Source organism: Dendronephthya gigantea, unplaced genomic scaffold, assembly GCF_004324835.1.
Source record: "Dendronephthya gigantea isolate DGI-Jeju-01 unplaced genomic scaffold, DenGig_1.0 000006F, whole genome shotgun sequence".
NCBI classification, from domain to species: domain Eukaryota; kingdom Metazoa; phylum Cnidaria; class Anthozoa; order Malacalcyonacea; family Nephtheidae; genus Dendronephthya; species Dendronephthya gigantea.
Window position 1 is genome coordinate 3181962 of NW_021163016.1, and position 24428 is coordinate 3206389.

General features: G+C 39.0%; 4 protein-coding genes across 4 annotated transcripts; 3 read left to right on the forward strand and 1 right to left on the reverse strand.

Annotated features, from left to right (window-relative positions):
• The first annotated feature begins 98 nt into the window (after window positions 1–98).
• LOC114516903 (serine/threonine-protein kinase CST20-like) lies at window positions 99–11777 on the forward strand. Its single transcript, XM_028536513.1, is given in 20 exon segments — window positions 99–358; window positions 2596–2913; window positions 3324–3836; window positions 3839–5411; window positions 5517–6134; window positions 6447–6519; window positions 6600–6690; window positions 6832–6959; window positions 7110–7189; window positions 7267–7383; window positions 7491–7539; window positions 7636–7765; window positions 7948–8073; window positions 8312–8336; window positions 8437–8480; window positions 8719–8797; window positions 8929–9029; window positions 9099–9164; window positions 9259–9321; window positions 9711–11777. Coding segments are annotated over 20 exon segments (4314 nt in total). The 5' UTR covers window positions 99–298; the 3' UTR covers window positions 9771–11777.
• A 370-nt stretch (window positions 11778–12147) lies between these two features.
• LOC114516901 (trace amine-associated receptor 9-like) lies at window positions 12148–13615 on the forward strand. The gene has a single exon (XM_028536511.1). It carries the CDS (start codon window positions 12263–12265, stop codon window positions 13334–13336), a length of 1074 nt encoding a protein of 357 aa, XP_028392312.1. The 5' UTR covers window positions 12148–12262; the 3' UTR covers window positions 13337–13615.
• Window positions 13616–14044: 429 nt separating this feature from the next.
• LOC114516902 lies at window positions 14045–19151 on the forward strand. Its single transcript, XM_028536512.1, has 2 exons — window positions 14045–14288; window positions 17540–19151. Exons 1-2 carry the CDS (start codon window positions 14178–14180, stop codon window positions 18443–18445), a joined length of 1017 nt encoding a protein of 338 aa, XP_028392313.1. The 5' UTR covers window positions 14045–14177; the 3' UTR covers window positions 18446–19151.
• Window positions 19132–24363, reverse strand: LOC114516900 (vacuolar protein sorting-associated protein 35-like). The gene is made up of 16 exons (XM_028536510.1): window positions 24256–24363; window positions 24018–24119; window positions 23449–23545; window positions 23212–23335; window positions 22900–23082; window positions 22560–22776; window positions 22355–22438; window positions 21959–22165; window positions 21608–21756; window positions 21185–21458; window positions 21012–21101; window positions 20744–20866; window positions 20397–20576; window positions 19877–20113; window positions 19614–19757; window positions 19132–19408 (listed from the first exon to the last, which is right to left on the reverse strand). The coding sequence occupies exons 1-16, from the start codon at window positions 24256–24258 to the stop codon at window positions 19238–19240; spliced, it is 2385 nt and encodes a 794-aa protein (XP_028392311.1). The 5' UTR covers window positions 24259–24363; the 3' UTR covers window positions 19132–19237.
• Window positions 24364–24428: the final 65 nt, after the last annotated feature.

Below are 24428 nucleotides of genomic sequence, written 5' to 3' on the forward strand. Positions count from 1 at the left end.
CGATTCTGCTAAGCCTAAAGACTGAAGTGTTAATGTTTTGACAATATGCAAATATTTAATGCGGTGTGAGACAAATTAGCAAATAACCTGCTTCCTAAATTTGGCTCACTTCTGTCGTCCATTGATTTGCATAACGGCTCGTCGACTCTCCGGTGAAGTTCACTGTGAGTTATCGTCATTTTGCGTATATTTATTTAACAACACGTCAAACCAAATTGAGATGTATTCAGAACGACAGATGGAAGAAAGTCTTGCCGTATCGGTGAAAAGTTAGTCCTTTCCCAGCCTTTTATTGAAGATGGCTTTGAGCAAAACAATTTTGAAATCATGCCTTGATGAAGCAGTCTCATCATCAAATGTAAGTAAAGAGTTTTCACTCTACTTCAATCTAATATAATCCCTTTTGTATTTTCTTCACAGTTTATAACTTTGAATTATGTGCATAAATATATCCAATCGTTGTTATTTGTACAGAACAATTTATTCAACGCCGGCTTTTCGAATCGGAGATATCTTAAAATAACGTAGATTGAAGATTTATAATGCATGACTATTGTACTATAGAAGGCTATACTTTTAGGGTATGAGTTGATACGAGAAATGAAAGTTTTTAAAACGCTTTGCTGAAGCATATTTTATACAAATAGAGTGTTTGGGATAATCTATTACACAGACATGAGATATACAGTTCAGATGTATTGACGCTTATCACAACTGCTAATACAGTATTGTCATCAGTTTTATTGCTCTTTCCGAGTTGAATCAATGGTAATTTCACGGTTCACTGTGTGTCCACGCGAGATAGCATTGCATTCATTTCATCCCATCCGTTCATTTTTTCTATTTCAAATACATCTAAGCTTGCCGCGGTTGCCTTGTAGTATATTTTATAAAATACGAGTGGGTTGCAACAATTACATACTGCAGACTCGGTGCTATTTTTATGCCGGCAATATTTCCCCAAGTACAAATTATATTTTCCGCCTGCTGTGAACCAAACACGACCAGGACTAATGTCTCGTCAGTTTTGAATCAAATATCCTATTTTTGGTAACTCGTTTTATCGGATTTGCAATATTTTCTTCACAAATCCAAAACCGTTGTTAATGGCAGGTGGTATGCAGTAGCTAGTATAGCGCGTTGTTGAAAACAATTAAAATGTTCGTCTTTTTCGTTAACTTCAAATTTCCAACGCAAATTGTGAGTTCAAAACAAGTGCTCGTTAATGGCGGATTTTTAACGAGTTGTGTCGGGTTTCTTACGTTTGATAATCAGTGATTGTACGGCAATATATGAGACCGAAGATTGTTTTATTTGATTTTCAAATGATTTACGGATGCTTTGCTTCATATATGAATATATTTTGAATACGGCGGACAGAAAGTAAACATCATTTTATTATTTTTTGTGTTGAAGCTTAGTTTTTTGCAAAAGTTTGCGGGTTCAGTGGTTGGGTGTTTTCGCTCTGTCATACTCTCGTTACTACAGACACCTCGGCCGCTAAGCTGACTTTAACTGTTATAATACCGGGTATTAGGACACTAGCTCCTAGGTTCTAGTATTTGTAAACAATCTTTTCGATACTGGCTAGCTCTATCAGTTCTAAACTGCTGTTCCTAGAGGTCCAGTAAGAATCATCTCTTATTGATCCAGTGTTACTACAGGAAGAAACCTAAACTAAACTAACTTTATTTATACTGGATAGTTCTATCAGTTCTAAACTGTTCTTCCTAGAGGTCCAGTAAGGATTATCTCTTATTGATCCAGTATCACTACAGGAGGAAACCTAAACTAAACTAACTTTATTTTATACTAGATAGCTCTATCAGTTCTAAACTGTTCTTCCTAGAGGTCCAGTAAGGATCATCTCTTATTGATCCAGTGTTATTACTACAGCAGGAAACCTAAACTAAACTAACTTTATTGATAGCTGTATCAGTTCTTCCTAAAGGTCCAGTATTTGAGCCTCGACTTCAGAAGAACAATAGCACAAGATTCTAAAGAGTAACGTTTTTACTCCAAATCCTTCATCTTTAGACTTTCATCTAATGACTGTGTTTTCGATGAGTAAATTTCAAAGTGGAGGAAATTTGATAACCTAAGAAACTTTGTTGCGTTTTATAAAGAGGGCAGCTGGTCGCGGTCTTTGCGATTGATGTAAGGTCATGTACTCGAGTCTCGTGTCACAGCCATAACAATATTTTCAATAAACACTCGTTCAAACTTTCCATTGAATGTGTTAGCGTTTGCATGGGCACAGATAAGTAGGCGGAAATGAAAATATATTTTTAGAAGAACACCTTTTTATCACCACAGGTATCGTCTGGTCTCCCCTGGGCATCAATACTTCAAATGGTAGTAACACTGGATCAATAAGAGATTATCCTTACTGGACCTCTAGGAAGAACAGTTTAGAACTGTTAGAGCTATCCAGTATAAATAAAGTTAGTTTAGTTCAGGTTTCCTCCTGTAGTAACACTGGATCAATATGAGATGATCCTTACTGGACCTCTAGGAAGAACAGTTTAGTGTTATTCAGTTACTATTGTGATACATTTGTATTATGATAATTGTATTTTTTGGTTTTTATTCCAGCTTGGCTCCAAAACGTGGTGTGGACAGACCTACAACGATGTATTTTCGGGGGAAATTCTCATAAATACATTACTTAATGATTCTTCAAATTTCACCTCCCGCGAGTCTGCAATAGAAAGCGCGCAGAGCATGCTGGATAAGAAGTTAATCACGTGTATCTCAAAAAGGCGACAGTTTGACGACGGTGACCGACTGTATTGTATTAATCAGAAAGAATTGGAGAAATTCGACGGCGATGGGCTTCCGAGTACCGTACGAGAAAGTCCGAAAGCAACGCAAGTAAAGAAAGAGTCCTCAGCGAAACTTGTCAACAAAGAGGTTAGATGTAATTAGATAGTTCAGATATCAAATAAAGTTAGTTTAGTTTAGGTTTCCTCCTGTAGTAACACTGGATCAATAAGAGATGATCTTTACTGGACCTCTAGGAAGAACAGTTTAGAACTGATAGAGCTATCCAGTATAAATAAAGTTAGTTTAGTTTAGGTTTCCTCTGGTAGGAAGACTAGATCAATAAGGAAAGAAGCATCTTTCGTTTAATGGTAAAAATGTAGTTGTCATGTCGTGTCCACTGATCATTTTCCCTATTCATGGTATTTACCTCATTGACAATAAAAAATGCGATTAGGCGTGATTAATCGTTACATTTGTGTTTTGTTAAATAGTTCTTTAATAAATCACAATAATTACGTTCGATTTTTGTTTGACGTTAATATTCATTGTCTTTGTAGAAGATTAATGAAAGCGGAACTCGTCAACAGAGCAACCAAGTTACAACAGCCTCGAAAACGAGCGAAATTAATGGCGTTGCGTCGATGAATCTTCAAAAATTGTTGGAGAAAGACGCTGGACAGAAATCCAATCGCGGTTGGTCGCAAACCAATAACAATGCAACGGTTTCTTCAGGAAGAGGTTACTACGCAGGTGTGTTGAAGGATAAAACGACGGAATCCGCTAACGAGAGGCGATTGACAGCAAATAAAGTTCAGGTGGTCTTAAGTCAACAGAAACCCCCACAGCAGACTCAAGAAGTAATTCTCGTTGAAAACTCTTCGCCTCCTGTGAAAGAAGACCGGAAAGTAAAAGTTTCGCCCAGTCTTAAAACGCCCGACATTCCGAAGACGTCGAACATCGAAGGCAGTAAGTTGGAACAGAAGCAGAAAGTTAAAAAGACTCTCTCGCCATCTTTGTTTGCTTTATCGAGAAAGACGCGAAGGAAAGTCAAAGTTTTAAAGAACAACACGGTAAAGACGACACGAAAGTTGAGGTTAATGGCCACAGTTCTCCTGCGACCGGAGAAAGCGTCTCGAAGAGCAACGAACTGTCAAAAAGTTGGGAAGCTTTTGAACTAAAATTGCAGAACAATTTAAAGAAGAATACTGACAGCCGTGGGAAACACGATACGCGCGACAGTCAAGGTACGCGTGGGAATCACGACCCGCGTGGGCCTCTTGAAAATCGTGCAAGTCAACCGGAGAATGTGAAAATATTAATCGAAGATTCGATCGACGGAAAAGGGAAAGAAAAAATTGAACGGCAATTTTCAGCCGAGGGTCGAAACATTAAAGACAAGGATTCGAGATGGGAAGCAGCAGATTTGTCGCCTGAAAAGACTGACGCAGAAAGAATGCCTTCAGTGACTCTCAGCAGAAGTTCATCTGGAAATAAACAAAATGAGGAGGTGAAATTATCCGTGAATGGTGATGAATTGACTGTTCCCTCGGTGCGCGCGAGACAAAACTCGTTTCTCGGCGCAGAGGAGAACAGTGATGGCGCAAGGAGTAATGGCAGCCGTGTCAGGGGACCTTCGTTTAGCTCAAGCGATGATCATAAAACTGTGATTATCGAAGATGGAATAAAAGAAGCGAATGCTTTAAAAGCTAGTTCAAAAAGCATGGGTAGCCGTGAGAGAGGCCCTTCGTTTAGCCTTAGTGACGATTCTAAAACAGTGATTATCGAGGATGACACTGTCCCTAATAATTTGCATTCACACGCGGGCCCAGTGTCGAAGACGAACTCGCGTGTTTCCAACACCAGCGAGGGCAGAGAAAGAAAGAACTCGGGTCACGAGACGAGTTCGGAGAATTCCGAGGCGAAGACGAGAACATCCTCGCTCGGAAAACCAGAGATGGAACAAAGATTAGCAGGCACCGCGAGGACAAACGATGAAGAGGCTGCGAAGAAGAACGGTCGAGGTATGCCAAAAACGCTGGCAGATCTTTTAGCAAGAGATGGCAAGTCAAGTCCAGATCCTCAAGAACAAGTTGCGACAGAGAAGGTTCCTATCGACAACGCAAATTTGTACAAGGATAAGCTGAAGGGACTGAAGAAGGTCACCCCGTATTATGCCAGCGGACCAATCAAACTGACCAGAGACCGGAGTAGCTCCGCCAATCAGGAGAAGGCTACTCACACCGGTTCAGCCAATCGCGAGACGGCCAATCGCACTAACTCTGGCAACCATGAGAAGGCCAGTCCTACTAACTCTGCCAATAAGGACACTATCCACACGAGCTCAGCCAATAAGGAGAAGGCTATTACCACAAGTCCACCCAATCAGGAGGAGAGGATTAGTACCACGACCATAGCCAATCACGTTACAGCCAGTTCTGGACTACAAAATGGACAAGATAAGCCAAAGCATGTTGATATTAACAACAATCATTCACAAGGCACTTCGCAAAAGTTAGCATCAAACACGATAGTGTTCAAATCCAATAGCCTCGAATCAAATTCTTCTCAGAAAAGCAAATTCACTTCAGAAGACAAAAAACAAGAACTTCCAGAAAAGGTTATTCCATCAGTTGGTTTACCTGTTGGTAAGTCTATATAATTGTGCCCTTTTTATTGGAAGTTATTGTAGGTGGTCAGCTGCCTATAACTGGGTAGTTTCACGATTTATACTTGTTCATTTTTCTCTCCAGGGCATAAATCATTTACAACTCAAAACAAAACACAGCAGGAGAAATCCTCGCCAAATTACGGCGTTCCACGTTTGAACTACAACACTCAAACTCAAGAGAAATCAAACAGCTCGTCTCCAATCTCTCCCGCTCGTCCCACTTCCCTCAGCGTTGCCTCCAGTCCCTTGGTAGCCGAAGGCTCGCCCTTGGATATGCAAGACGATCTTGCGAGACGTTGCGTTGAACTCGAAGCACAAAAACGAAGCTACGAGAATAAAATTACTGAGCTTCAGTTGCAAGTGGATTATCTCCGCAGACAGAAAACAGGTCAACTTGAAGACAACGACAGCTCAGCCTCGATCTCCGACGTGACGTCACTGTGGTCCCCAATGGGCTCCCCTGGAAATTCTATTGTGACCTCACCCTCCATAACACCTCAGGCCACACCGCGTGGTTCAATTGCTGCCGAAAATCATGTCCTCTCCCCCATGTCCCCACCTCCCCCTCCCCCTCCTGCCCCACCATCGATTCCTGCGCCACCATTGGTTCCTGAAAATCACGTGAAGCCCACGAAACCTGTCGTGAACCCGAAGACTGAAATGAAACCTTTGTTTTGGAACAGGATAATTGCTTCCAACGGTATGAGAAAATAATCCGTAATTTGTATAAACTTATAAGGCATCACGTTTTAGATATCTTTCCCAGACACAAACCACGACAGCTTATTGTAAAATACTACCTACACTGGACCACCACGTTTGAGATATCTTTCTCAGGTAGTTCAGACACAAACCACGACAGCTTATCGTAGAATACTACCTACACTGAACCACCACGTTTGAGATATCTTTCTCAAGTAGTTCAGACAAAAACTATGACTGCTTTAACCACCAACGCGAGGCCAATTAGTTTTCCCTAAACGACTTGTGCTGATGACAATTCTATTTCTAGACTCTCCGACAAAGGAGAAGTGTGTTTGGAAGAACATCAAAGAACCAACCTTTGATACGAACGAATTTGAAAAGTATAGTCTTTAATATTCATATCTCGCTTTCAGGAATCTTTAAGATGTTTTTTATCTAAAACGCTGCCTCTCTCTTGTAGGTTGTTTAGCAAGAAGATCGCAGACAGGAGATTGAAGAGGACGAAGTCTCTCAGAGATGATAAACACTTCGCGCGTATCAATGGGAAGAAAGTAAATAAATCTAAACGATTATTGCATGCACGAAGTGCTACTTAATTCAGTCAAATGCACCATGTGCTTGTATATCACGCAGAGGAAATGTGACTGACATGGAATTGAATTGGCAAAAGAAATTTTTACTTGTTTTTTCAGGTTGTGAAGTTGCTTGAAACGAACAGATCTCGAGCTATCGGCATCAAAATGAGTAGCTTAAGTTGTCAGCTTGAGGATATTAGCAATGCTGTTTATAACATGGACACCTCTGTCGTTGATATGGAGAGGTAATCTCATTATGATCATATACACGGCTCTCCTTCCTATTTGTTCAGCAAGGATAATTCAACCAAATCCTATCATATCCACAGCTTGGCTAGTCTGCGAACACAGACGTATTTTCCTCGTTTACAAAAATGTAATTTTTATATTTTTAGTCTTCAGTCCATTTACGACATTTATCCCAAGGTAGAAGAGATACAACTCATTCAAGATCACTTAAAGAAACTACCAGCAGGTATGGTGTCCTCTGATGTAATTTAAACAACGATTGAGATCGTATCTGAGGAAATTCATGGTTTGTTTTTTGCGTAGTTCCTTTGGACAAACCCGAGGAATTCATGCACCAGTTGACAAAAATGCGCCACTTTAAGGAGCGCCTGGAATGCTGGTTATTCCAGGATAAATTCTCGGAAATTATATATGGAATAGGTATGAGGGTTATTATTTTCTTTGGGTAACTTGGAATCACAGAAGCGTAACACAATACTCTAACAATGGTCTGCTTTAGTTTCAACATTTCTCTTGTCGCTTTTTAGAACGAAGTCTCACGTGTGTTTCTGAGTGTTCCAACGTGGTCGTAACGAAGTAAGATTTTCTCACGAAATATCTTATAAACCAAATTATGTTCTCGATTTGAAATAGAGTGGAACATCAATCGACTTATTCTTCTGCTTTCGTTAGTTCTGAAATTGCGACACTTCTCGGCCTCGTTTTGGCGTATGGAAATTACATGAACGGCAATACCCAGCGAGGGCAGGCCGATGGATTTCATCTGGATGTTTTGCTGAAGTTGCGGGACGTCAAGGCGAAGGTACGTGACTTGTTTTGACGTGACTTGCACGTGAAGTGTACGTTACTTGCACGTGACATGTACGTGACTTGCACGTGACGTGTACGGGACTTGAACGTGACCTGTACGTCATTTTGTATCAAAGTTATTCTCAGACTATACTTGGAGTCACAAGCGAATACTTTGTACTAACATCCTCCTAGGATTCTGATATGAACTTGCTGCAGTACACTGTGAAGCAATACTTGAAACAATACGAACGATGCCTGGACAAGAACCAAAACGAATCCAGACTCCCGAGTCCCGTGTCTTTGTCGAACGCATCACAGGTAATTATTATTCATGAAATCAGTTCGTGGTCTTCCCATGCGGAGAGGATTAACATAAAGCGGAGAGGATTAACATAAAGCGGAGAGGATTAACATAGAGTGGAAAGGATTAACATAGAGCGGAGAGGATGAACATAGAGCGGAGAGGATTAACATTGAACGGAGGGGATTCACATAGAGTGGAGAGGATTAACATACCCGTAGTAAAACTGAGCTAATCGCGATTCTCTTTTTTCAGGTTTCATTTGACAAGCTGAAGGATGGTATGTGAACTTAAATTGTGTTGTTTATCATTGTTTTTTTGTGCAAAAAGTTATAGTAGGATGGTTTTTCAATTGAATCGATTCCCTTGTTTCCTTTAAGAGATCATCAAAATGTCACATTTGTTGGAAGAGACCGAAGCTCAAGTAAGTTACAATAAAACCTCAAGAAAAGTTCTTGTAAGAATGACCCACTTGGAGGCTCCATACTTGAACTTTTTTGAACTTTTTAAAGTCGAGTTTCAGTAAAAATGTGTGGATGACTAAGACTGAATGCTTTGCAGTAAAAAATAAAAAATTCATGATGTAACTTCAAACGTGTGGTGATATTCTAGTTCAGGTCATTTATTTGCTGTGCATATCTGACTAACGAGTTTTTGATTAGGTGAAGAAAATCCTGGACGAGTGTTCCCCTGCACAGCGGAATCCTTTTGAGGACAAAATGCGCAAATTCCAAGCCACTGGTATGCATAAAATATATGCTTCAGTAATTTGCATCTGGTCTATAGTAGTTCGCACGCGAAGGACCGTGAAAATAGCCGATTATTTCCAGCGGTAATTCTGAACAAGAGCGTTAACCAATGTTTTTTTCCAGCCAAACAAAAAATTTCTGAAGAAAAGGAGAAATTGGCGAAGGCTGAAGTTGCTTTTGTTCAAGCTGTGGAGTATTTCCAATGGGAATCCAGCGAGAAAAAGGTAGAAGTTGGTTTTTTAAATCTTGTGGCTATGTTCTGCGCGCTCAATTTTTCAGTGTTCTACTCTTAGGAAACTCCACAAGAATTTTTTGGCTTATGGTCGAAATTTATCGACGAAGTTAAAACCTGTGTTAAGGTATGATTCATTTGAATGCTTCCTCTGAAGCAAAACAAGGTTGTGATTGTACCGAACTATTATATGACTCTGAATATCGCGTGTGTTTTTTTAGTTGGAAAAACAACAACAGCAGATCGCAAAGAAGAATTTTAGCAAAGTCGAACATCTCAATCAGGTAGGAACAAAATCATAACTTATTTTAAACTAAACTTATTTATACTGGATAGCTTTATCAGTTCTAAACTGTTCTTCCTTGAGGTCAAGTAAGGATCATCTCTTATTGATCCAGTGTTACTACAGGTGGAAACGTCAACTAAACTAACTTTATTTATACTGGATAGCTCTATCAGTTCTAAACTGTTCTTCCTAGAGGTCCAGTAAGGAACATCTTTTATTGATCCAGTGTTACTACAGAAGGAAACCTAAACTAAACTAACTTTATTTACACTGAATAGCTCAATCTACTGTCCTAGAGGTTCAGTAAGGATCATCTCATATTGATCCAGTCCAGCAAGAATCGTATCCTATATAGATCAGGGATTACTCTATCTTTCGGTGTTTTAGATCAGGGAAGCTGCTACGAAATTCAGGAAACGGCGACAAAGTGTGGATATTGTTATATGATCACTGAACGCTTTCCTCAAATCTCAATTCAAATCAATCCTCGCATCGCCATGGTAACATCATCGTCAAATATGGAATAATTTATACGTCATCCCCAGGTCACGTGAGTAGGAACTAACGCGAGAAAAGTCTATTCATAATTTCATACAAAAAGAGTTCACTTGGTTGGTAATCATCTTTTAGTTCACTTTCAACTAGAAAGGTTTTGATCAATTATGTGCGATGTCCCATTGCCCCAAGTCTTGTTATCACGTGCTGTTGTATCTCTCCAGAACCTCGTCACAAATAGTTTGTTTTAAAACGGTTTTTAAACACTCGCGACAACGTCTTTCGTCTAAAATTGGAATTTTTTTAATCACATCACCTGCTTGCGTCAATTTACCGAAAGCATGGCGACTTTTTACGAGGGTTTTTTCAGTTTGCGAACGTTTTCCCCGATCTTCTGTATACGTACGTATTTTTGTAGCTTTTAACCTCGTAGCGCATGCATTCCTCGCTGTAACAACATTGGGCAGATTAGTGGCAAGGGGAAAATAGGGAATGAAATAGGATATTTGTGCATACATAGGGCTATCTATGTATGTATACACATAGATACATGAACTGATATAATATTTAAATAGTCTAAGTTAAATTATTCTAGCTTATTTTTCAGAGTCAAACAGGCACGTTTTTATTTAAAGCTTTTTTCGTATCGTGAGCAGAGCTTACGGTCTTTCAAAGCACTGAATTTGATTTCTAAAAAGAGGCAATATTCTAAATGGTTTTTTGTATGAGCTTAACACTTAAATGCTGAAAAGAAAGATGTAAGACATTAATTTGCCTTAAGTAGGCTACAGCCGTGTTGTAAAAAAGCTTTGAAAAGTGCTGTTATTTAATGCATGGCTCTTACAGTATATATTAAATTATTAAATTGCAGCTTACGTTGAATCAAATAAAATGATTAAATCGTGGCTCGACCACAATTTACATTTAAAAATAGGTTACCCGTTGTATATTAATAAACGTAGATTTATTTAACATCATTCTGAGACTGATTATTAACGTAGAGCCTTTCATTTGCCGTCTGTGTCCGAAACAAGCTGAATTGAGTATATCCAAGCGATTAACGTTGACAGGTTTCTACCGTTTGGTGGTCACAGAGGAACGCCTTATCCGTCAAGGTGTGTAGGGTTATACGAGTACGTGTCATTCCGTGCCAATTTACAGGCTTTCCTTGACGAAACGCATCAGTCAGCGCGAATGTTTATAGGATGTCCATTATGTGACGTGTATGGGTAGCTTTGGCCGCGCCCCGCCATTTTCACGCCGTTTTATTGAATCTCGCATCGTCTGCGATAGAAATTCAATCATGAATAAAACAAGACTAGCGTCAAATTAATACAAAAGTTGCAGAAAATTGACACAGGTGTATTGAAAATGCAAAATACGTCCCTCAGATAATACCGTCTGAGAAAGTGATGGCTCGAAAATAACCACAATTCGTCATCATGACTAAAAAAATAAATCCTGCAACATTTCACGTGTCAGGATGTTGTCCACAAAAGACGATAATGACTCAAACTAAATGTTAATCTGAATATCTTTGTTTGTTTTGCGGTTGTTTTGGCAAGGTAACTTATCAAAGCCACTTTATATCCTTCCTGTTAGCTGAACAAAAAGGCAATATCAACCTCAAGTTGTAGATTAGATTGTTCTGTTCGTGGAATTGCGTGCGATATCCGCGTCTGCCCGTGTGTCAACTCAGGTTATAGAATTGCGTAAAAGGACTTCGAAATTCCGCCTATATACGATTAAGGATTAATCATATTTGTATAAACTAATTATTTCCGTGTTCCGAAAGATAATCTATCATGTGTGAGTGTGATTGAATTTTTTGTGATAAGTAAATATTTATGTGGACAAAATGATCAAAAAGCGTTTAATTTTTTGCGACTCGTTTTACTTTTCTTTATAATAAGGAAAAAATTCCTGAAAACTTAATGAGGTTTCCATATAGGTAAAACGTATAATCGTATTGTCTCAAAGGTGAAAACACTGTTCGTCTTTTTATTTAACTTTATTTTGGCCCCAAACTTTTCAATTGAAATTTGATGGCGGCTGTTTCATTAATTAAATCGGTATTATCGCTTGATATTTGCCGGGTATTGACTTGTTCATAAACGGGCAAAATTCGTGCAAATTGCGATCATGTGAACGGTGTGAGGATAGGTCGCTCTTACGCTAATGGCCCTCACTTCATAAATATTTAGTGTTGTATCCGGTCATGAGAAAAGGTCATTTCAAATACAAATTTCCTCTCAAATTACGTCAAGGGTCGCTCTCTCCTACTGTGTTTGAACAAAGACTTATACCAAGAAATCTTCAAGTGGACTTAATATCACTGATGTATGAGTGATAACCAGGAGCTCGCCTCAGACAAAACAAATCATTTTCGGCTTAGTCTGCGAGCATCACGTTGAAACAGTTGAAACAATTTAAAAGAAGTAAAAATGGCTTGGGATAACTGTACGGAATTCACGAATTTCAGCAATTGCGGGGTGAACACAAGCAATGGTGGCACATGTGAGATTATCCAATCTTGGGCTATCGTTATGATAACGGCTAATGTAATATCAACACTTGTCGGCGGTGTGGGAAACAGCCTTGTTTGCATAGCCGTGTGGAAAACGGCATCGTTGCACACCGCTATAAATTATTATATGGCGAGTCTTGCAGTCGCTGATCTTATAGTTACCGTGCTGTGTCAGCCACTGATGGTTGGTGTCATCGCCGGCCGACTCTCTGGTGATCTGGGGTGTCACAGCACGTTGGATAAAGTGTATCGCGCTATTGGTAATTTCTCGTGCGCTGCCTCGTTTTTCCATTTGTGTTGCATAAGTTTAGAGCGACTTCTGGCTATTGTAAGGCCCATAAATACAATCAGCGGTGTTCATCATAAACGCTTTATATTCCTGGCGTCAGCAAGTTGGCTTATAGCGCTAATATATTCTGTCTTACGTGTCACGGTGAGCCGTAAAGGAACCTCGTATTTTTCAGCAGCAAGTTTTGCCATCGGCTACGTGTGGATCATCCTATGTTACATAATAATACTCGTGTTTCTCGCCATTCAAGCGAAGCGACAAGCCGCGCTCACGTTAAGCGAGAAAAAGCATCGAAAAAACGAAAAGAAAATCACAGTGACGATGGTGTTAGTGATCGCCTGTTTCACGACAATGTGGCTGCCGTTTTTCTGCTTTCGTTTGAGCAGCAATCCTAGGCTAAACAGTGGTTTTGTTTACGAGCTTGCGATCACTATGGCGTTCTGTAACTCTTCGTTCAACGCGATTATTTACTCGTTTCGTAACAGAAAGTATCGAAAAGCTTTCAAAGGTTTTCTCTTCAGAAACTATCGCTTGGTTAACCGCGGCACCACAGGAACGACGGCTCGTACGTCGTCGCCTTCTCGGAAATCGTCGTCTAACGTATTGAAACCAACGACGTCATTTCCAATGGAGGACAGTCCGTTCAACAGCCGTTCAAAGACCTCAGGTACAGGAAGTGAAGGATCATTAAATGTGGTTTAGAAATCTGGAACGTGGCTGAAAACTAATTATATTTTGCTATATCTAAAAGCGAAATGTCCATATTTTCATTATTTATTAAATAATGGAGGCTAAAGTTGAGAATTTTCCTCCATGAATGGCAAAACTGTTTTGCAATTGACAGACAGTCATAGACGGAACGAAAATAATGTCGTTTAGTTTAAGGATGGTGTTGCCTGAACGCAGGCTGTTTCCTAATTAGCATAATGACCGTCGATTTTTAATGTTATGAGATTATAAAATAGATATTAAATATAAATATATTACGATACACACATTTCATATGCAAATAATTCTCTCCTGCGAATATCCAACCTTTATATAAACAGAGACGTAGCTTGCAGCGAAATTAATATCTTGAGCTTCTCAAAACAAATAATACAATCTGTTTTACGATGCTCTCGATGTGTTCCCCACAGAGATGTGTTTTCATATTTCAACTGGCCTACGCTAATATATTATTGATTTGTGTGGAGATAAAAACTGGCATCTCGTGAGATACGCGTATTAAAAACCTACTTAATTTTAAAGTGAAAACTAGGACGCCAGCTTCTGGCAAAATAAGCGGTTTCTCACCCTGTATTATTTCTTCGTTCATTATTAATGTATTTTGTCGTGGTTAGCCAATCTGATAATTAAAGGTCTTTAAAAGCGGCCAGCGTTTATACTGTTGCTTCATTCAAACGAAGAAAGGTTTTTCGTCGATGATGAAATTGTTTTGGGAGCGTATTTGTGGCAAGCTGTAATCGATATCAGTGTGCTAACGGGAATTATATAGCCCGAAAGTCAATGGTCGAAAGTTCTTTCAGTGTTTTGATGGAATATGGCTTCAAGGCTAACTACTCATGGGAGCAGCCCCAGTAGACAAAAACACAGTCCTAAAAAGTCTAAGAAAAAAACTAAGGCAAAGGAAAAGAACTCGCCGAATGGAGAGGTAGGTAACTAATAGTTTATTGATATCTGGAAGTAGTACACTCCCTATCTGACAAAACATATAGTTGGATAGTTGGACAACATGTTGACTTGGTTTTCTAATTTCCGGTCTTCCAAGTTATATTCTGACAAATGTTCCATTCGAATATATTCTTCATTATCTTTGTTTCAAAGGGTTAATTCGTATGCCTAAGTATATAAATATCGACACGATAGCAAACATTCTGCATCTTTTCATTGACTTTAATAACGCCTTCGAATAATCGTTTTGCTGACGGCATAAAACCCCCGTATTCTATGAACTCAGAACACTCCGGTAGAAGACTGTAACACAACAAAATAACTCATAAACCATATTCCTTTTCTTGGAACTGACAAGATTTGTCTGTCTCTGTCCTAAATAGCGGATATATATAAGAAATATCATGATATAGCTATTGTGTCGACTCTGTTTGTTTTGCAATTTAATTTTTGATGCCTGCCGACTGATAAATAATTAGAACATACAGTTCTGTATATTCTAACCCTGAATACAAGCAAATCCTGAATACAAGCAAATATTGTTCACATCAACTTGTGCCAAATGATTGCGCGTTTCGTCAAATTGAAAAGCGTTTAAAACCGAATCGATAATCAAGGTTTTATATAACTCCATGAAACACCTTGTGTAATAGTCAGGGAAGTCTAGTGTTATTGATCACAATCTTAAAAAGATATTTGTCGATATCTCTCCCGATGGCTTTTTGAAACTTTCAAACAGATCTTTTAAAGGATTTTTCTGGTAGTTGAGGGACTAGTCTTAACTTTTTGGCCAATCTATTATTGCCTTTGGCAGAATAGATTTTAAACTTAAGGAGATCCTGGTTACTGCGAGGTTAGACCAACTGACGCGTCTTGCTGATTGCATCCCATTTATCAACCGTTTATATTTGCCAAGTTTGTCGGCAGGAGTCCACGCGCCTCACATCTGGAACAAAAAAAATCAGATCTGAAGCTTGATACAGAAAATAGAATAGGGCATTCACGCGAGCTCATTCAAAACTGAAATGCATTCAAACAGCTTTAGGGAAATTATCTTCCTATTCTATCGATAAAACTCCGCAGCATTCCATATTGTAGCTCTAGATGTGCCTCTTACATTTGCCTTTTAACTGTGAAATGCCTCAATTACGTCACCGCAGGAAGCCCACTTGAATCGCAGCAGCCGAATTTTTCAACATAATTCCCTTGCCCCTTAAAGAGACTGGGCCGAGGCAATCCTTTAACAGTCTTTCGTCTTCTTCTCTGACTAATTTCTGATTGGGTCGTCAACTGTAGTTGATGGCGTCACCAAACAAGTCATTAGTCTATAAAATCGTGATGTGATACATTTTCTAATAATTGATACCGGTGGTCGGTCTCAAATCTCGTTTTCAAAAACCGCTGCCAGTATCAGTAGAAAACGCAACGATAACCGACCGCAATGATTCTCTCGAAACATCCTGAACGTGCTGTGGTCTTTGAGATATACCTGAGGCAATTCTATACGTTTCCTTTCATTGGCCAGACAAGCACAAATAATATTATGCAAATAAGACTTTATCATATCGTTGGTATCCCAGCTTTTCTTTTTGAATTGTCTTGTAAATAACAAATGAAAGCATTAAATGTCGCTGCTACGACGTATAATATAGTTTGTCAAAGCAATCAAATGCACTTACATTTGCAAAGTGATATTAATGAAGTGACAATATATAAAAACGCAATTTCAATATGTAGGACTGACTTTAAAGTTATTTTCAATTGGTGTTTAAATTAGACAATAGTCACAAGTACCATAATTTTATGATACAATGATGTTTTTAAAAATCTGGGGAGGCCTATAGAAGAACTTTTTGTTGTTTAAAAAACGTTGAAAAGTATAAAATTTGCCTGTTAAACGCAAGTACCTCAAGTGGCGAGGAATATACATATTGTTACGCTGAGTTTGTTTAAATGCATATATCATAATTCCCGTGATTCTTTTAGCGCTGATATTTTACATATTTGATTTTCGTGCTACGGCTTCTGTTGTGTCAGCTGCTGATCGAGGCTATGACAGCAACAAGACATGTTTCCATCAGCGTGATACGGGAGTCCCAGACGATATATGATATCACAGGCTGAAATAATCTCTGGATTAAAACTCTACTTTTTATCTCGAGAACTGTTTTATTAACTTTGCTCCTAAATTTATAATGGACTTCAACCCCCTATAAAACGGTAGCAAAAATGCAATGAACTTTCGTTTAAACTTTCGTAAAAGAAAATAAAAGATACTACAGATTAATTATACTCCAACAATGGCAACTGCTTTCTTTCATTCTGCTAATTCTTCCAGACGTTTTTCATCCAAGTCTTGAAATGGCAATTTTGTTATTTCATTAATGAAAAAAGGGGAGATTTTATGTCGAAGGGGGCAAGTCTAACATCAGATAAACTGAAGCATATTTGTTTGAAAACTTCGTGGGACGTGAATTTGCTAATCTTTCATCACAAAAATTTGCATGTTAATGCTGGACGTATAAAAAATCGCAACAAACGTTGATGCGTTTTCGAGATATTGAAATTACACGACACGACAAGGTGCGTTGACATACAATTTATCATTTCAAACGAACTTAATATCTTCTCAATAACACATATTTAGCATATGAAATATAGCTTTAATTCAATATTTCCGCCGACAATTAAAAAGCTCATATTTTTTAACATCCTTGAATTTGAACAATAAGGCATTTCAAGTTTTACAGACTATTCTTCCCAGCCTAGCAATATAGCATATATTGCACCGTTTTTTTTTATCTTGATTGTATTCAGTAATGAGATGCGAGTTAAATGTATGAAGTTAACAATTGCGTGTAAATTGGCAGCTTTGCGAATTGTCGATTTTCTCGAATAGTTGTCCAACCTGCCTGCTTCCCTTTGTGTCCATTACCAGTCAATACCTTTCGTTTATAACGTGTTTGAAAAGCCTAGCTTGTGAAAAGAATGGTGTATGACTTTGCAATTCAAACACATAAACTCAACTATGTATTTTTAATACTGTTTGCTATTAGCATTTTCTTCTTCAGAGACACCTGCACTCGTATGTAATGAGTGTGCATCATGTGATGAAACAACGGACAAAAAGCGACCACCTACGTGCAACTACTGTTATTGCGATAAAATATTGATTTAAGTTAGACAAACGGTTTGACAAGATGAACTAATAGAGATTTTATACACTTTCAGGCTTTTGCAATGGGTTGCTCCCCATCACAAGCGGTAATTGTTCAATCTACAAAAACGGAGACATCACACTTGCATCCGACGATTTTTATGGTCGGCGATAAGAGTTTCCAAATGTTGCGTGAACTGGGGGAATTGAACTTTTATCATTTAGCACAGTACAACGAGGCTGAGGACACAGCCGAATCATTGCATCGGGATATCGCTGCCAGACTCGAGAATCCGTTGGAATACTTAAATACGGCTGAGCAGCCGAACGTAAGCAGTAATTACCATGTTGTAGAAAGGTCAACGTGCAAGATCAACGCCGATTATTCTATCCTCGTTCATAAACCCGGCCCGAGCGCTGGCTTGAACGATGATGAACTAACTACTAAAAGCGAAAGCGAGAACAGTTCTGGTAATCCAGTAGCCGCTGAGCTAAAGGAGCTCGCAACTGCATCTAAACCCTCAAGTAATCCTACTGGTTTGTTAAAATCAAGTGGCTCCCCTACACACATCAAAGATATCAGAATAACAGCTGAGAATACTAGCGACTCTCCTATATTGTTATCCAGCCAACCAGCTCCTCTTAAGCAAAAACATATCGAAATTAAAGAAACGAACGAAAGCAGTTCTTTGACTGTGAACGAAACTAAAGTTTTGCAAAATCCGAAATTTGAGGCGACTACTTTGAGGACTAAATGTGTCCCGGATCCCTTTGATGAGATCTTTTCAGCCCCTTATAACACCAACAAGGATACCTCGGCAGAGCAAATTGATGAAAATAACACAATGAAGTTAAAACCGAAGACGGTGTTTGGTAGGAATCGTGTCACTCCCAAAGGTAATATCTCAGATGCAAAGTGTGACGCATCATCAAAGTGCGAAAAGGATCATTCGAGTTCAACATCGCTGGATGATGGTTGAGGACTGACGACTTATGCGGTTAGGCACTGACGCTTTTGTGGCAAAGAAACAGCTTGTATGAGATTTTCTGATCATGGCTTGTGTATTCCGAGCAAAGACAGGAATAGTACAAGAGGTTTCTACGATGTTGTGGTTTAATGGTTTCATCTTGCAAAGGAGTTTACGTGGAAACCTTATCATCACTTTTGTGTCGTGTTAAAATGAAACAAGTTTTGCGCGTGAAGTTTGATTTAAAAGGTAGTAAGTATAGATAACGTTTGACGGTGAAATCCTTCGTGATATTTCCTTTACTATATATCCAAAAGCACACAAATCTTTGGAGAAATCACTAACACGGTAACACCGGCCGCTTAGTGCATGTGGGGTTTCGTGAAAGCATAACAAGGAGTAGGGGGCGTTCCCTCAGTTGTTCATTATAGAAATATACCGAGCTCGAGTAGCAATTGTGCATATAGCTACAAAACGCGCTTGTACAGACCGAAGCTTGCTCTCTGCTGCGTTTGCGAGAGATAAATACGTTAAATAAATATTAGTTGTTTCTAAACAGTTGATGACTTGTGTTTGAACAGATGATTTCTGTGCAGGCGGTCGTTTTGTCAGTTTAAGCGACACATACAGATATCACTAGGCGAGTTATTTACTAAATAACGCGTTGGTAATATATTAAACAAACGAGTTTTCAAAGCACTTGTTGTATTTCTATAAATTCTACAAAAAATTTAATCGCATTGAACCTTTAACAGGTTTAAAATTAAATGTTTTTATTATGTATTTATATTAAAAGAGCGCTCCTTAGACATTGACGTCAGCATACAATCCATCGCTCTCTTTCTTCGCTTGAATGTGGGCTTCTGTGTTTTCAAAATGGCGGTTGATCTGGTCGGTTTCCTCTCCATTGCTCTCCAGATTCGGTAGCTCTTCGCGGATTTTTTCCATGAGTTGATTAAGTATCGTGCTTGTTACCTATAGCAACAAGGAGATAACGTATCTGAGCCCATAAATGTGTGCAAAAAATCGTTGTAAAACGGCACGACCTCAAATGGCTGTCACACAAGCAGTTTTTTGAGGGGGCTTTTTCGGAAACAGCCAAGGTAGCGATTTGGGAAGCCTTATCTTTTGCTGTGTTCACGTGTACATGCCGTGGATCATATGATCTGAGCAATCTTACCGTTTCGCATCCGCTTTCATAGTACAGCAAATATCGGTTGAGAATCTCAACGAACAGTTGTACTTGGAGCGTGGAGTCCATGCACTGGTTGGCGATGCGCAGAGCTTTCTTCAAACATTCCATCACGCGTTTCTCGTTACCACGCTAAATTAAGGATAATGTAGGATAATGAAGGATAAACAATGGATATATTGGGATTCATTAGACTAATCCTTGCGTCACCCTACCATACCGTTACTCTTTTAAACAGTGGTCAGCCCTACCTCTTGCTCTCCATCAGAGCTCTTGGCCGACCAAAAGAGATGTGAACACACTCCAACGGCTCGACATTGATCAGGTTTTTTCAACAACTTCGCTGCCGCCAGCGCGCACTGAGTCCGCAATGGATCATGGTTTTCTTCACCGAAACACGTCATCTTTTCAAACGTGCCCATTATTAAAGTTATTGCAGCCAGCTGAGCCCGCGAGTCGCTGACTTCATCCTCGTAAATTGAAAAAGCCTGGAATGATATGAGAGGATAAAGTCAAATGTGGTATATTTTATACTGTTCTTCCCAGAAGTCCAGTGAGGATCATCTCTTATTGATCCAGTGTTACTACAGGAGGAAACCTAAACTAAACTAACTTTATTTATATTGGATAGTTCTATCAGTTCTAAATTGTTCTTCCTAGAGGTCAAGTAAGGATCATCTCTTATTGATCCAGTGTTACTACAGGAGGAAACCTAAACTAAACTAACTTTATTTATACTAGATAGCTCTAACAGTTCCAGTAGATATTTACTTGGCTCATAAATTCATATGCGACGGTCTCTGCGTTCGAGAAGCCATGTTTATCCGCAGTCAGAGCGCCTTGAAGATAGAGTCTGAGTGACATATCCCCGTAATCTGACTTTGCCAGAGCTCCGATGGTCTGGTGACAAAACTGAAATATTTTTTGACATTTTTTGTCCCATTTTTCATCCTGCAAAATAAGAAATCGTACTTAAATGCACTGACTCTTGCAGCATATTGCAGAATGTTATAATCATCACGACAATTCTCGCGTCGTCTTGAATGCCTTTTCGGCCTTTCCCGTCTTTTGCCGCGGGAAGAGCGTCCGCCGCGCAGCCTGGGCTAATATTCTTATACCTTCTCTTCCAGTTCGTTGTAATCAAATGCGAGCTGATACGCAGCAAATATCACAGGAGGTAGTGTGTATCTAATTCGCTTTTCTCCACCGCTGCCAAAATGTTTTCTTGCAGCATTCAAGATCTACAATGGATTAAAAATACGTACAACGAAAGCTGTTACAACAATACGTATATATATTTTAGTTTTTCCTGCTGATATATATGTACCGTAGACCTTTCCACTTCTAGATAAACATTGGTACTACAGAAATCAATGTCGAACATACCAAATATTGTTGATCCAGGCTATCAGCTTGGAATAGATTAATGAATCTCCCCATAAGGCTTTGCTCCTCAGCGAAATCGTCAGCATCGTCCTTGATGAAGAACACGATATAAAATATAACCAATACGGGGGGGAGGGGAGGAGAGGATTTTCAGCAATAACAAAAATACTCACTGGCTCTGACGGCTGGTCTTCTTGCTCCGTGACCAGGGGTGAGACCATCGTCAATATACTATCCACCAAATCTTGCGAAGGAATTGTCGTTTCATTTTCAACGGCGTTGGTTATGACATATATTGCAATATCTTTCCTTGCACTGTAGTCGAAATAGTTAAACAATGGCGCAAAATGCTGTAGTTTCAACAAGTTCAGCACGTTGTTGTACGAATCGACGGGAATTTTTAACAGCCGTGTCAGCTCACGAGAAACAGCATTGCTCTTCTCCACGCTGAAAAACAATCAGGTTTATGCTTTGATCATAAAAGTTTTAACAAGAAATAGTTCTTTCTCTCAAGAAAGAATTGTATTGAATGGTGTGGGGGGAGATGGATTGTTTTTCCCATTTTTTTCCTCGAATAACCAAAGAATGTTTCTTACTGTGTCAGATTTCGCTTGCTGAAAATTTCTTCTGTGTACTCAAGAACCTTATCGACGTAGTCAAAACGATCATGATAGCAATTCAAAGCCAGGTTGATCAAGGAAACTTGAAGAGCGATGATATCTTCGACTGGCATATCCTCTCTGGCCTGTCGAACGAATTCAACAAAACTTAGTGAGCGAGAGTTAGGAATTGATTTCTCATATTGCGATTTCTTATTGAAATCATCACTTAGAGCGAAAACGTTTCTCGCCAAAACGTAGTTCGCAAACCAAGCTCACTGATTGGCTGAGAACAGGAGATGGAGAGATGTGATTGGTTAACTAAAGCTCTACCAACTGCTCTCTTACCTGCACAACGGAGGAAACTTGTTGCGAGAATATATCGAAAAGTTTTATATCTTCCGGGATGCCTTCTCCGTCGTCTTTTGTTGCAAACAAAGCCAGACGTGAGTGCAATGAAATGATTATATTCTTTACGTTCACATTGGCGTGAAGATCAGCGCAAGCTTGCAGGAATGTCGTCAAAGTTTGTAAGTGGAACTCGTCAGGAAACACCTAGATATTTAAAGAAAATGGTTTTTGTAGAGCTCAGCTTTTACTGAAGTAGTATTAATGAACTTGCGTTTTTAATACGAGCCGTTTTTTCAGAGCTAGTCTAATAGTTGAACGTCCCAATTTCAAGCTAGGAACAAATACGTTTGTTTAATAATATCATAGCACACATGTAGGTTGCCATTTACTCGCCTGAATTATGCATTCCATCAAATATTCTTGAGCAATTGCGTCCCTACAGCTGACCACTTGCTCGAGAACCCCCTTCAAAACGGTCTAAAATTAAGAAATTAAAAACTAAATGTGAATTATTTCTGGACTCAAACTTCAAACTGATATCTAGTTTTCATGTTTGAACACGTATGCACAGTGGAATACGCTTTAGAAGCAAACTAACCGACTTGTAGAAAGCCGCGTCAACTCCTTCCAATTGACTCAATCGTACAAGATTAGTTCCAACCAAGATCCTGAGTTCCTGACGCTCTCTTTCTCGCTTCTCTTTTTCTCTTGTGTGACCTTGATGTTGCATTCTTACCCACAACTTGTTCATCTCAGAAAAGTTCAACAAAATGAAATCAATGGAGTCTTTCACTGTACCATCCATTTCTCCTTCACTGTTGGACCACAAAAAACAACAACAAAATCATTTGCACAATGTCTGCACATTTTTGAAACTTTCATTTTTTATTTTGAAGACCAAATTCAATGTATTCTAAGAGCTTAAACCATATTTTTACCTTGCTTCACTCTCCATGTCTGGGAGTAGGTTCCTAGTGCATTGAAGAAGATAATTTCTCAGAAATAAACCCCGTAAAGGATGTTGAACACCACGGCACATCTCAACGAGATCTTTGAGGATATCTTTCCGAGACGTCTCCTTCGCCTTGATGTAAACAACTCCAACAGTAATAAGAAGATACCTAAAGAAACATTTGTTGGTAAATTCCCCAAGACAAGACCTTTGTTACCATTCAAACACAACCAGAAATTACTGAATGAATGGTGAAGGAGAGTTTCCCCAGCTGAGATGAACAACGGTCAATACTCACAGTCTTGGCACAATGTTTCCTGCGTACTGCACTAATTCATAAAGATCTGAAACTTTTCTTCCTTTCTGGAATTCATCCACCAAATGCAGTTCCAAATGCCGCAACTCATCAGAGATTGCCATGTCTTGGAAATTTATTAAAGAAAAGTTTATTTTAAAGTACCCTGGGTCTCTTATCCTATCTTTGCCATGCATGTCATATAGCAGAATGTGAACAGGTTTCAACATGAAAGGATACAAAGTTCATAATAACTCTTTGGGGACAAAAGTGAAGTTCTCAACTCGCTAAGCATATTTGAGGCATGTTTCAGTCCATCCATTAGCTTGCCTTTATCCTACAAAAATAAAGCCATGTTTTAAGGTCAGGTTTAGGGTCTGAGATTGGTGATGTCCTGTAAGTAATAATATTCAATGAAATAATTTTTTATTGGCATTTTCATTCATTCATCATAATATTTTACTGTATATTTGACCAAATCAACTCAGTAAAGATGCTCAGTGTGTCAAATATGCTCCCATAATAATGAGAGAAAAATGCCTGATATATATATGGTAATTATGCCAGCTAAATTACCAGTCACCGAATTATTCACTCTGTAATAATAATTAGTTAACCATTGATGGTTGCACTTATAATATAAAGGTGACAATCAATGGTAGATCATAACTTCAGGTCTACTTGATGTGGGGTTGTGATGTAGAGGGGATTGAGGTAAATTACAAATACATTTGATATTTTGTAATTCAAGAATTGCAGAACACGAATGATTTTTTCTATATTTGCGGAAGTTAATTGTCACGTCTTACCAAACATCTTTTCATTTGAAAGGATTGCGATTTAACGACTTGGAGAGCTTCATCCAGCAATTTCTCTTGCTCGTCCTGGGAGGAAAGTTGTGTTGGAGGAGGCTATATAGAAGGAAGACAATCAAGAGATTGCAAAATATCGTCACGGCTGAACTATATAGATATAGAGCTGAAAAAACTTGATCATTTAGACGTGATGTGATCTGATCACTCTAATATTGCTTCAGCAATGTCTTACCATTGTTGATCAGCGAACAAAGGAATTTTAACAGAGCAATTTGTGTGAAAATTTGCAAAGAAAAACTCTTTCGAATTTCAGCTTGGATCTTGTGACCAGCCACTGAGCTTTATACCTGTGCGCATCAATCACTGGATTGATGTGAGCGAAAGGAATAGGACTACCCCCCGGGA